Source organism: Atta cephalotes (genome assembly GCF_000143395.1).
Source record: "Atta cephalotes unplaced genomic scaffold scaffold00005, whole genome shotgun sequence".
Lineage (NCBI taxonomy): Eukaryota > Metazoa > Arthropoda > Insecta > Hymenoptera > Formicidae > Atta > Atta cephalotes.
In genome coordinates, this window is record NW_012130069.1 from 3,041,166 (window position 1) to 3,054,142 (window position 12,977).

Below are 12,977 nucleotides of genomic sequence, written 5' to 3' on the forward strand. Positions count from 1 at the left end.
TAAATTAACTTAAACTTAACGTTATAACTATACTACTACTATATATATATAGTATANAATATATATATATATTATATATATAATATACTTTATATATATATACTACTACACACACACACACACACACACACACACACACACACACACACACACACACACACACACACACACACACACACACACACACCTTAATAGATGCAAATGTCGGGTTATTACAACAGCAATTCGATTGTCGATAGATCCGCTATTGCGTTTACCACCGTCTACGAGTTCCTTTAAAAGCGACATTAACACGTCACACTGACCGCATATATGTGCAACAAAATTGGCCATCAAGCTGCAAATGCCGCAGAATGCACTGTAGGCAGTGAAACCGCACAAAAGTTGTAAGAAGTACACGATCTCGTACGCAGGACTAACCTGTTTGACGATAAATTAATTTATACGTGCCGATCTAATATCTATATGTATAATTGAAATTTGAAATGCATGTTATAAAAAAAGAGACAATACCTAAAGACAAAATGATGTATAAAAAATCTTTAAACAAAAAAAACACTGATCAGGATTAACTGAATCAACACTGCCAACTTAGCCTGAAAGTTGGAATTGAAAGTTTTACCTTAGAATCAAACACAAGAAATTCGCAAGCCGATGGATGCAATCTCACGGTAACGTTGTCTTCATTGACTAAATTTGATGTAGCTATAGGTTGTAAGTAATACAGTGTGCCACAGCTGAACATAAAAATCACGGAAGTGATACCAAAAGTGCGGCCAATTCTAGCGTTCGCCAACATGATATTGCGATCCTCGGCAATTATTGCGTACCGCCAATCGTTGGCTACATAATCAACGCAGAATCTGAGCTGATCCTGATGCCAGAGCAACAAAACATATTTCGCGAAAGCCATTAGAGTGAAGATTAACTCACACATTAAATGAATTATTAGGAAGACATCCTTTTCTTTCATCATGTGCAACATCATCGGCACTATAGTGCAGATCAAGAGGAACGTGGCGATCATCATCGATGCCTTGTGCAGGACGATCTTGAATTTCGACGTTTCATCATTGGCCAACGGCCAAGCACCAAATGGTTTTAATAGACAAACGCTTATCTGAACGGCGTAATAAAAGTCCAAAACATGCAATTCATTCTGCTTTGTTACATTGGCAGCGAGCGTGTTCAGCGTCTTTCCTTGTTTTCGATCAACCATCTCCAACAATATAACGTCACCGCCGGCTCTATCTTCACTGTCCCGATCATGATAGCAGGTTTACGCGTTTTTCTATCACGAAGCATGCGCGTCCCGTTCGATGAACGTTCTCCTCCAGGCTGCATGAAAGTAACCTTGATAACTTTGATAATTTACATTTTCTAATGTACCGGTTAAATTTTACGAAGAGAAAACAACATGTGCAATTGGAATAAATCGGAAAGGGGAAAACGGAGACTGCGGTCAGTGACTTGTCACAACCATGATGTGGTGGAAACTTCTGTTCGAGGATAACTGACATAAACTGACTATAAAATTACTGACAATACATAATTCTGATTTTTTTTTCTCGAAAAACTATACATGTTGAACATAAAGTTTTTTTACATAATTTGCCTCGCTTCATTCTTATATGCTTCGATCTTTTATATTTATCTGGGAATGATTATTGCTGGGATATTGTTATTGCGAAAAAATTGTTGTAAAATATTGTTTTGTACGGATATTGTTTAAAATATTTTTTTCTTTTTTAAGAAATATTTTTTTTTTCATCTTTTTACTTTTTTAGTTATTCTTTGCAAACTTTTAAATGTACAATTCAAAAACCCGCAATAAAAAAGCATTATAAAAATAAAAATCTTAATAAAAAAATTAATAAAAATCTTTATTTTTTTTTTTAATACTCATAATAAATTATATATTATGCTTCTGTTTAATATTACTTTTCTCACAAAATCGTGATTAAATTTCCATATTTATGTTCCTAATTAATGTTCCTAAATATTAATAAATCAAAAAATAATCAATAATATACTGTATGTTGTTAATTATAACGATTAATTAAGGTATAAAAATATCTCAGATGATCGTTCACGTATAAAAAAATCAGGTGATTTCATATATATTTTTATAAAAATATTAATTACTTCCTACGATGTTCAATCTTCTTATTATCAATTACTTCTATGAGTAAATTTTATTACCGCTAAGTAATTATCACGATGATTAAAATAGAAACATTTGTGTCTTATATTTTGTAGAACCTTCTGATGTGACAGAAAATAGCGTAATAGAGGCTAAAGCAAAGGGATACTTTATAATGCATTGAGAAACTTTAAAACGGAGGAGATACGATTTCAAGGAAAACTGATTCTATTGTAAAACTGAAATCATAGTTTGTAGTTTAAGCGCGTTCTTTCTGCGAAGATGGAGAATTGTGGTCAAGTATTTGCATCATAATATTGACCAATAATAATAACATTAAATACTTTACTGCGTATACAAGAAATTAATATAATATCAATATAATTGTAAAGGTATATTAAATGATGAGCATAATACTGTTATAATGACTGACTCAGAAATGACGCTAATGTTACTTTAATTATTAGTAAATTAGTAACGTAATTAACCTATTGCGCGTTGTTTCATTCGTAAATGTGATCTTAATGAATATCGCTAAATAAATACGAGCAATAAAAAAGGTTAAATATAATATTTTATATTTATAATTTAGTATAGGTAAAGAAGTTAATATATTTTGAGCAGGAGAGATAAGAAAGTAATATTTTTTAGTGAATGACACTTATAATAACCATTTGGAAAACAAACAATCGTTTTATTTCGTAAGCATTCGTATAAAATTCAGATACGCCATTGATGTCTTGCATACCTATGAATATTTGTGAATGTTAATCGAACAATATATTTAATTGTCAAATTAATACAATGGAAGAAATTATACTTACGTCGCAAAAACTTTGAAGAGAGATATCGAACATTTTAGCAGCTGTCAAAGTTGACGGACGGTTTGATCTAATCATCACCATAATTAAGCTGTTCACGTTCTTCGTTGGTATCGTGTACCAATCAATGGAATATGATACCTCTCCAATTTTTCCACTCTTTTAAGAAAAGAAAATTGTATTTAAGAAAAAAGTTAAATATAAATCTAGAGTTCAAGATTTATTTAACTAAATTAATTAAATTTAATTATATACTGTTTGGCTTAAATTAATTATTAGCTCAATTTAAATTAATTAAATTAATTAATTATTCGTTTTTAATAATGGTTATTAAATTTACCTCTTCTTTAAGTCGATCGCCGATAGTCGATAAAGTAAAAACATTTACAAAAATTGAAGTGACTAATGTAAAATATATAATCACACCAAAAAATTTATTGTCTTCCCATTCCTGAAAGAAATTTGTGTAAAAAAATATAATTTGGTTTTAAGAAATAAATTATCTTTTCAATTATGCAAAAATATATTTAAGTACCTTGAGAACTCCATATTCAAGAAAGCATATGATAATAGTGCATAGAATCATCTCTGATAGAAAAACGATATTTAATGAATTTTCGATCATTTCAACATACCTGTAGATATTATTATAAAATAAAAAATTATTATGAAATAAATGTAATTATTATAAATTAGAATAATCGCAAATAATTACACTGCAATTTAATAAAAGTTATTTATGCTATAGAATTTGCTTCAGAATAATATTTAGCAAAAATAAAATCCAGAAATATTTAGCAAAAATAAAATCCTTTTTTTTACACATATATTGATATTATTGATGATATATTTGTTGAAAAATTGACAATTCTTTTTTCGACCTGAGAGCTCGCATGTGATTCGTAATGATCCAATTGAATCGTTCATGAAGATCATCAATTCCACCAACCAATAATGTTTCCATATGTCTGCGAGCGATCTCGAACAAGCAACAGGCATGCATCACACAACTGGCAATTAAACTGTAAACACCACAGTTCGTAGAGAGGATCATAGTGCTGAATACGATCTGAACGACGAAAAGAATCTCGTAGAATGGTGAATCTTCTACCACGAAGAAGACATAATCACTGAGATAAGGCAGAGGTAAATGAGTCGTGTTGTCTTCCTTGATGACTTTGTCCGCCATCAATGGCATAATTATATGATAAGGTAATGCGCCACCATACAATAATACCAAATACATCATCGTGAACTGCCTTCCGACCTTTGCGTTTTTTACCATCACTAGTCGATCCTCTTCACTCTCCACATCTCTGTACTGAATCTCCATCTCTTTCAAGCAGTACTTGATGTTGTTTTTGTTAATGATCATTGTCCAGAATTTGATGATACCCAGCAGGCTAAATATCTGAGCGGCTATGACTTTCATGTATCTTGTTAGGTCCTCCGCATCGAAGAAGGTATATATGATGTGCGGAACGAGCAAAAAACACATTAAGCAAAATACGATGCTCGTCTGGAGATAGTATTTAATTTTATACATTGTAGAATCGTTCCCGTAAAGTGGCCAGATGCCAACAGGCGTCAACAAGATTTTGGCGACTCTTAACATGTACTCCGTATCGGACCTGTAATTGAAGTTTTGGAATAGCGCGCGATTGTCGACCGGCGACATGCTCGCGATCATTGTCCTACAATTATTCGCTTCGCAAAGTTTAATTCTCGACTGACAACAACAAAGTGGTGGAAGAGGGATCGTTGATCGGATAGCACACAAGTTAACGTAGGCGCTTGCGTGCGAAAAGTTCACCTCTCCCAAGAAGCTCTCAGTAAGGGCTATTCGTCTAAGAACTATCGCAACTTTCATTGGAAAAAAATATACATTATTTCATGATGATTCTACGCAGGCGTTGTCAAGAGGTAGTTGAGACAGAAATTTTCTTCGTTGAGTTGTTGTTGAAAGCAAAAGCGTACAGTGTTCAGAATGGTGAATACATTTCTATATTTTTACAAAGTGAAATCTAATTCGAAATATTTGCTGTGCGTTTTTAAGTTACTGAGAGATGATATTAAATGTAAATCGACAATATTTGAACATTCTCTAACGCATTGAATATAAAAATATCGAGTTTTTTAGATATAATAAGAACTTTATTACTATTTATTATAAAAGAATTTAGTTATAATATATGAATTTATTTTAAAAAATTAATAAATTCTTAAAACTATTCGAATCAGATAATATTTTTGTGATAGGAATGCAATTCTTATATGCATCTTTAAAATTATGTTATATAAAAATTATATTATATGTTATATAAGTACACATTATATAATATATATATATAATGTATATATAATCCTAAGTGATATCACGAGATAAGATGATGTTGATATCTGTAGATATATATTTATATAAGTTTTAAATTCAACTGAAATTTTTCTCCATAATATTTTCAGTAGCGCCAGATCATTTTATCTTGGTAAGTTATTTATTAAAACGTTTTCTCTTTGCAAGCAAATTCTACTTGGCAATTTAGAATGATTGTAGAACACGCATCTATTACTTACGATTTATAAAATTTGAGAAAAGGAAAAAGTTTCGGAAAGGGAAAAATAATGATATATGACAATAAAAGTTTTAACAAAGAATATGCATTACGCAATTGGGAAGTTAGTCGTAACTCAGAAAACCGACAATTCAAATAAATTTTTTTCGCAGAAAAGAACAGAATCGTGGAAAACGTTATATATGGGAATTGTAATAAATGACATGTACTATTCAAATTATTGTCAGTAATATGATTTATTATTCGACAGAGAAGTGATTGTTTTTCACTGATGTTATATAAGAAGTGAGATGTAATCTCTCATAAAGTCACAGTAATAGTATTTCTTATATGTATATAAGTACTCGATGCGATAATAGTTGAAAATTTATGTAGTCATTGCTCGTATAAAATTAAAGTACGCCGCTGATGTTTTGCAAACCTAAAACGCGAATAGTGTATCTAGCAAATGTTATATTTCTATCAATTTTTAGATGAACATTATAAGCAAATTACCTCACAGAATCCTTGAAGAGAGAGATCGAATATTTTTGCGGCTGTCAAAGTTGACGGGCGATTTGATCTAAGCATCACCAGAATTAAATCTTTTACAATTTGTGATGGCAAATCATACCATTTGATAGAATACGACGATTCTCCTATCTTTTCGCTCTTCATAATAAAAACAAATGAAAATCAATCAATTAATTTATTACATTATGTTTATCATATTATTATTATTATTATTATTATTATTATTATTATTGTTATTGTTATTTTATCATTTAATCTCAATCGAGTTTTATAAATTTTTCATTTGTTTGTAATTGCAATGGATATGTATTACAGAGATATTTTATAAATTATTTAATGCAAATTTATGGAAAATACCTCTTCTTTAAGGCGATCACCGATAGCTGATATAATAAAAACATTTACAAATATTGATGTCATTAAAACAAAATATGTACCCATATTTAAGATTTTTCCGTCTTCCCATTCCTGAAATAAATTTGCGTAAATGTACATTTATAAAATTTCATCCTGTGTTTTATTCTAATAATTTCTATTAACAGAAATACCTTAAGAACGCCGAATTCCAAAAAGCATATAATAATAGTGCAACCAACCATTTCACATAAAAAAACAATGTTTAATGATTTCTCAATCATCTCTGCAAATCTGTAACGTATTTTATTATCTAAATCCAGTGAATAAAACTAATATAAATTATGAAAACACTTTTTTTTTTCTTTGTCTTAATACATAATTGCATATTGCATATGATTTAACCAGAATATAATGAGAACATTTACAGAGATACTAATATAAGATGTAAATTAAAACTTTCTCACTTGATAGCTTGCATATGATGCTCGATTATTCTCCCAAATCGCTTGTGAAGATTATTGATTTCATCATCGAGGACTGTTTCCATCTGTCTGCGCACGACTTCGAACAAACAGCAACTGTGCATCACACAAGTAGCAATCAAGCTGTAAACACCGCAATTCGTAGAGAGGATAATGCTGCTAATCAGAATTTGCGAAACAAAGGTAATCTCATAGAACGGCGAGTCTTCCACTACAAAAAGAACGTAGTCGCTAAGATAGGGTAGAGGTATTTGTGTCGTGTTGTCTTCTTTGACAATTCTATCCTCCAGCAACGGCATAATTATATGATAAGGCAATGCGCCGCCGTATGATAATCCCAAGTACGTCACCGTGAAGAGTCTCCCAATCTTGGCGCTCTTCATCATCACCAATCGATCTTCCTCGCATTCCACGTTTCTATACTGCATTTCCATTTGCTGCAGACAGTATCTGATCTCTTCTCTATTAATAATCATTGTCCAGAATTTAATAATGGCAAGTAGACTGAACACCTGAGCAGCTACAACCTTCATATATCTTGTCAGATCCTCTGCATCGAAAAAGGTATATATGATGTGTGGAACAAGCAAATAGCACATCAATCCAAATATTACTCCTGTTTGGAGGTAATTTTTGATTTTATCCGACTTGGAGTTACCTCGGTAGAGCGGCCAAATACCCACAGGTGTTAACAAAGTCTTGGCCACTTTCACTACGTACTCAGTGTCGGCCTTATAATTGCGATTTCGAAATAGCGTAAAGTCTTTCAGCGACATCGATTTAGGAATTTTTAGTTCGTTTTTATGTAGAATATATATATATATATATATATATTAACTGTATAAATATTTTCAACGACTGATGGACACGAGCGTGACCTGCGAGAATCAACCGTGAGCGCTTGCGTGCATAATTCGCGTTTTTTTACAATGATTTGCGACCAATTTGCAAGAATTATGGAAAGTTTTAATGGTGAGGAAAACGCATGCAATTTCAGCGGCAACGCATGCGCTGTGATGGTGATAACTTTGGACTCTCCAAGTCGGAGCTTTATTCTTCCATGTCGTCTGAAGGAATAAAGAGTTCTTTTCAGAGGGTGAACGTGAATAGGGTGAACGATTCATACAACTAAAATATGTTTTTGACGTATCAAGCAGATTATTTGATAATATTATTTGAATGTAAAATATCCATTTTATATTTTTATCAAAATAAAAAAATGATGTAATATCGTGGACATGTGCATTTTTCGTATATACAGTACATCAAGTACATTAAGTACACCAGTGATTTAATTACGAATTATACTTAATGTATCTATCGAACATGTGATGAGACATCGCATTCTTTTTTATATCCTTACGAAAAACAGTAATATGCAATGCGATTCGTGATAGTTTGCACAGATTGTTAAAGTAATAATCATAGTAAATTTAGACGCGGGATTTCATCATGCAACACAAACGAGGTAATGAGTTCATCATTATTGAGATTTATATAGATATCGAAATCCGCTTATACGAATTTTTATAGGCGGAATATGGCAACTACAAGAGAATACAATGTAAGCAGCGGAAATCATTGGCATAGCAATGCTCCTGTATATCGGTTATATGGGGAGTGTTAGCTCTATGGAAACCGCACCTCCGACGCTACAAAACGGCACTTGCCTTCGGTGTATTGGAACTTCATAATTATGGTACGTGTTGTCATGTGACTTAATTGTCTTCAAAATTATTTTATAAATATTTTCTTTATGTTAAAAACATGATATGATATGATATAATATGATATATATTTTTCATTCATACGCGATATGAATTTCACAAGCTACCTATCATAAGTTTGGGAATCATCCTACATTTTACAGGAAAGCTCTTACATGACAGTGATCTATATATGTTTTTGATTTAAATAATCTTACTTCGTAAGATGATAAACAATTATCATAAACAATGACGATAAGCATTTATCTAGAACATCTATAAGCTTGCACATGCCGAAAATATGTTGGATAATCATTTCACAGCATCGAAGTGTTCAAAATTAAATCGCGCTATTGTTTATATATTGTATATTGTCACTTGTTTTATAACATTGTATTTATGTTCGTTGTATATACACAGGTCATTTAATTGTAGTTTAACGGTTTTTATAAAAGTGATAAATTATTTGAGTCGCAAATTGATTTCAGACTCCGTAAAAATTGTAAAATGGATTCCCGAAGAATCAGATTTTGTATGAATCACATTTTATTAAAATTCCATTTTAATAGCATGTTATTAAATCTTGAATTGGACGAAATAAAAGTACATACATACATACGTTATAGATAACATATGTATGTACGTATATACTTTTATTTTGTTTTTTTTCAATTAAATAATTATTTACAAACCTATAAAACGTAAGGTGTTCCCAACTTATAGAGGGTATTGTATAAATAAGCTATAATAAACTTATACTACAAAAAATTTGGGATTGTCTAAAGACGTGCGAGTGAACATTATAAAATCACCTTTCTTTCCGTTTATTGTAACTGTTAAATTTACTGTGGCATCATATCATGTAATTATTATTGTCATATTGATAATGACCTGATAAAGATCTAAATGTTTGCGGTTTTGTTTATATAAATTTTAAATAAGCAATTAGCAATAAACATCTCGCTTGGTTTGTAATGTATGTTCTTTATGTATATATTTATTATTTTATATAAATTACAAATTAAACCTTATAAATTATAACTTGTAATATCGATATAATTAAATCTTGATCGGATTTTATGAGACATATATTTTTATAAAGCATATTTTTTTTTAAAACATTTGGTTTACCATATTTTTGTGTTCAAAATTTCATTTACTGATATTTCTTAGACGATAGGTCACATAAGTGGCGCTTATCTTAATCCGACTATCACTATCGGTGCTGTCACTTTGGACCTGAAATCAATTCTGATCGGTGTGGTTTACATCTTGGGACAGTTAATTGATGCCATCGTGGGATATGGAATTTTAAAAGTATTATTTTATTATTATTTGTTTTATTATATTTTGTTATTGTTAGTATATTTATCAATAATCTGTACTCCCGCAGTGGACAACACTTTCGGCGGAATTCAACAACGGAAAATCAAACTCAACTCAGCCTCTGTGTCACTGTTGTTTATCCGGAACTTAGCAGCATGCAAGGTTTATTAATTGAGATATTTTGCACGTGTTTCCTAGTTTGCGCAGCAACTTGTGCAACACGGGATCCTCGGTGTTCTCATTTTACGGATACGGCCGTCCTCAAATTCGGCTGTTTAGTTAATTCACTTTCCTTTCTTTTACAGTGGTAAAACTATTATATTTTATATATTTTAAAACAACGCACAATTCTTATGTTTTTCCATTATTAAAATTATTATTAAGTATTTCATAACATTAATTATATAACATTAATTATTCTTCTATCTTACATTTTTATTACTGTTTAGAAATATATCCTGTGTAGCTTGATAATTTTAAAAAAATTTATCATATAAATATAATTTTATAAAAAAAAGAAGATATAATTTTATAAAAGAAGGAAGAACAAAATACACATAAAAATAATCAATAATCTCTTTTTTATAATTAAATATGAAATTGAAATAATTTATTCTTTTCAATCTCTCTAGGGTCCTTATACCGGATGTAATATAAATCCAATACGATCATTTGCACCTGCATTTTGGAATAGTAATTGGAAGGATCACTGGGTAAGTAGAAAATAAAAATTTATTATATATAGTATAGATGAATACAAGAACAAAAACTTATTTCCAATAAGACTGTTAAGCTCCGATTTCATATTGATATTGATTATATTTCAAAATTTATTACAATAGTGTCTTTATCTTTCATTCTTTATCAACTCGAATTATGTGCACGAGATATAGAAGTACGATTATCGTTAATGAGCGTTTAATTAAGAATTTCTAATAATAAAACTACATATTACATACCTGATATACTCTGCACGATAAGAATTGTGTAAATTAATTCAACTGTAGCACACATAACAAAATTATCTTTAATGATATATCAGCTTATTTAAACATCACATATCGAAAATTTTTTTTAATTTAATGGCAATAACTAGAAATGTAAACAATGGAAAAATCCTAAAATTTTAGCGTAAAAACTCAGGAAATAATGGTTTTTTTCCTTCAAATTTAACGATATTTTACTCGGGTGTGTTTTGTTTTTAGCATTTTACAATTTCGTCGCTGTACTATTGTTCCAGAATTTAGTTTTTGCACTTATCCGTAAGATTTTTGTGTAAGAAATAGTTATAAAAGTTAAAATATTGTATTATATAATAATTAATACAATATAATGCTGATGGCCATAAATATACTTTACCTTTCACTATTATATTTTATGCTGCAGTTCAATTTTAAAAGTTAAGTAAGTGTTCCATATTGTTACTAATACAAATAATACTTTACTAGACTAATTGACACTGTTTTTGTTGTATACTGTGATTGTAATATGTAATTGTATACATATTCTAAATTTAAATTAGTGAGACAATGATTATTGAATCTCTAATTACTCTTGAATCAATATTATATATGAGATGTTGTCTCAAAATAATTAAAAAGAATACAAAATAATCAAAATATAGAGTACAATTATAACCAATATGCAATAAAATAGTGTCTATTATGCTTATAAAGTATTATTTGAATTAATAACATCACTTATTTAGCTTGTAAATATAAAATATTTGTCGTTCAAATAATTATATTGAAATAACTAGATTTTTTTAATAAATTTTATATAATTTGGTCAAAAATATATTATTTAAAAACTAGTTTTTTACTTGATACTTTTCTCCGAAGTAAAAAATACCATTATTTTTACATCTCTAGCAATAACATTTCTGAGATTAGAAATTATACATAATACGATTTATCATATAAGAGTAAAATGTATGTCCAAACAGTAGTTAATTTAAGTTATGAAAATGTTTTATTGTTAATTTTATTTTTTCTTAAACTTTTAGCATTTAATTTTGTTTGTTTAATTAAATTTATTGGGTTGGTTCTATTTCGGGAGCCTTATTTAAAACGTTTGCTTATCAATTGCTGTTTACAGAAACACAACCAAGCAGAAAAAAATCTATCGTTTAACTTATATAAAGCCTGTTACCGTATTGTCGAATAATGTTATCATGTAATATAAATAAAATGAAGATTTAACAATTTATTATATGCAGTTTTCATAAATGAAATTGTACTGTAATATCCAAATTTATAATATATTATACTTCAAATATACAATTTTAATTATTTATAAACAATTATAATTATTTATTATTTTATTATAAATTATACTCTCACATTTTTGAATTATCATCTATTGGTCATGTTTCTTCAAAGTAATTTCAAGTTTTACTAGATGGCAGATATAACTCAATGAGTAAATATAATTTAAATACAATCAAACTTTTTTATTTATTTATTATTAAATTAAACTAAAAATTAAAAATTGTTGAATAATCATTCAATTTAATATAATATAATTAGTTTTAATTTTTTTATATTTTTAATATTTGTAAAAAGAATTTCCTATTAATATTAATCGATAAGAATATGAAGAAATTAATAATATAATATAATTTTTTTTTTTCAACAAAGAAGTCAAATAAATAAATTATTTTCAATGATTGCTTAATATCGGTTGTAGTATATGAATCAGCTGTAGACAAAGAAGATTTGCGCCATGTACAGTTGTGCAGTTTCTCTTATTTAGTCAGAAAAACATTGATAAATATATAAATTTTTAACGCGATTTTTCTAATTTTGTCAATAATACATTTATCATGTTTGAAAATATAATTCTCTTCGCTATTTAAGAATAGAAAATATTATCCTAGTGAAATCTAATATGACCGAAGTGCAGATTGGATACTTTTAGAATATTAAAGATCTCACGCTGAGTTCTAAATTATTTTTATACATTTACTTTTAGAATTATGTTTCTTCTCTCAAAGTGGAGCTCTAAAAGCTGAACCTTAAAGCTTTTATATGCATATACAGGTAATATAATATTCT

At 29.1% G+C, this 12,977-nt stretch overlaps 3 protein-coding genes and 1 pseudogene across 3 annotated transcripts in view; 1 reads left to right on the forward strand and 3 right to left on the reverse strand.

The window, feature by feature from the left end:
- Positions 1 to 1,219, reverse strand: part of LOC105626579 — a 10,731-nt gene extending 9,512 nt beyond the window's left edge. The window contains exons 1-2 of the mRNA XM_012207874.1: positions 623 to 1,219; positions 188 to 420 (exon numbers count right to left, since the gene is read on the reverse strand). Coding sequence (XP_012063264.1) covers positions 188 to 420; positions 623 to 1,219 — 830 coding nt within the window. The remainder of the gene's footprint in view (positions 1 to 187; positions 421 to 622) is intronic.
- Positions 1,220 to 2,837: 1,618 nt separating this feature from the next.
- On the reverse strand, positions 2,838 to 4,654 carry LOC105626580 (odorant receptor 30a-like). Its single transcript, XM_012207876.1, has 5 exons — positions 3,846 to 4,654; positions 3,500 to 3,599; positions 3,305 to 3,415; positions 2,968 to 3,123; positions 2,838 to 2,891 (listed from the first exon to the last, which is right to left on the reverse strand). The coding sequence occupies exons 1-5, from the start codon at positions 4,652 to 4,654 to the stop codon at positions 2,838 to 2,840; spliced, it is 1,230 nt and encodes a 409-aa protein (XP_012063266.1).
- Positions 4,655 to 5,904: 1,250 nt separating this feature from the next.
- Positions 5,905 to 7,665, reverse strand: LOC105626581 (odorant receptor 49b-like). The gene is made up of 5 exons (XM_012207877.1): positions 6,872 to 7,665; positions 6,599 to 6,698; positions 6,408 to 6,518; positions 6,033 to 6,188; positions 5,905 to 5,958 (listed from the first exon to the last, which is right to left on the reverse strand). The coding sequence occupies exons 1-5, from the start codon at positions 7,663 to 7,665 to the stop codon at positions 5,905 to 5,907; spliced, it is 1,215 nt and encodes a 404-aa protein (XP_012063267.1).
- A 676-nt stretch (positions 7,666 to 8,341) lies between these two features.
- On the forward strand, positions 8,342 to 12,053 carry LOC105626582 (annotated as a pseudogene).
- The last annotated feature ends 924 nt before the right edge of the window (positions 12,054 to 12,977 follow it).

Coding starts and splice junctions, on each gene's coding strand:
- LOC105626580 (XM_012207876.1), bottom strand. CDS start 4,654: ATGATCGCGAGCATGTCGCCGGTCGACAATCGCGCGCTATTCCAAAAC. Junction 3,416..3,499: donor TTGAATATGGAGTTCTCAAG/GTACTTAAATAT, acceptor AATTTCTTTCAG/GAATGGGAAGACAATAAATT. Junction 3,124..3,304: donor GCGATCGACTTAAAGAAGAG/GTAAATTTAATA, acceptor TTTTCTTAAAAG/AGTGGAAAAATTGGAGAGGT.
- LOC105626581 (XM_012207877.1), bottom strand. CDS start 7,665: ATGTCGCTGAAAGACTTTACGCTATTTCGAAATCGCAATTATAAGGCC. Junction 6,699..6,871: donor CATCATATGCAAGCTATCAA/GTGAGAAAGTTT, acceptor AATACGTTACAG/ATTTGCAGAGATGATTGAGA. Junction 6,519..6,598: donor TGGAATTCGGCGTTCTTAAG/GTATTTCTGTTA, acceptor AATTTATTTCAG/GAATGGGAAGACGGAAAAAT.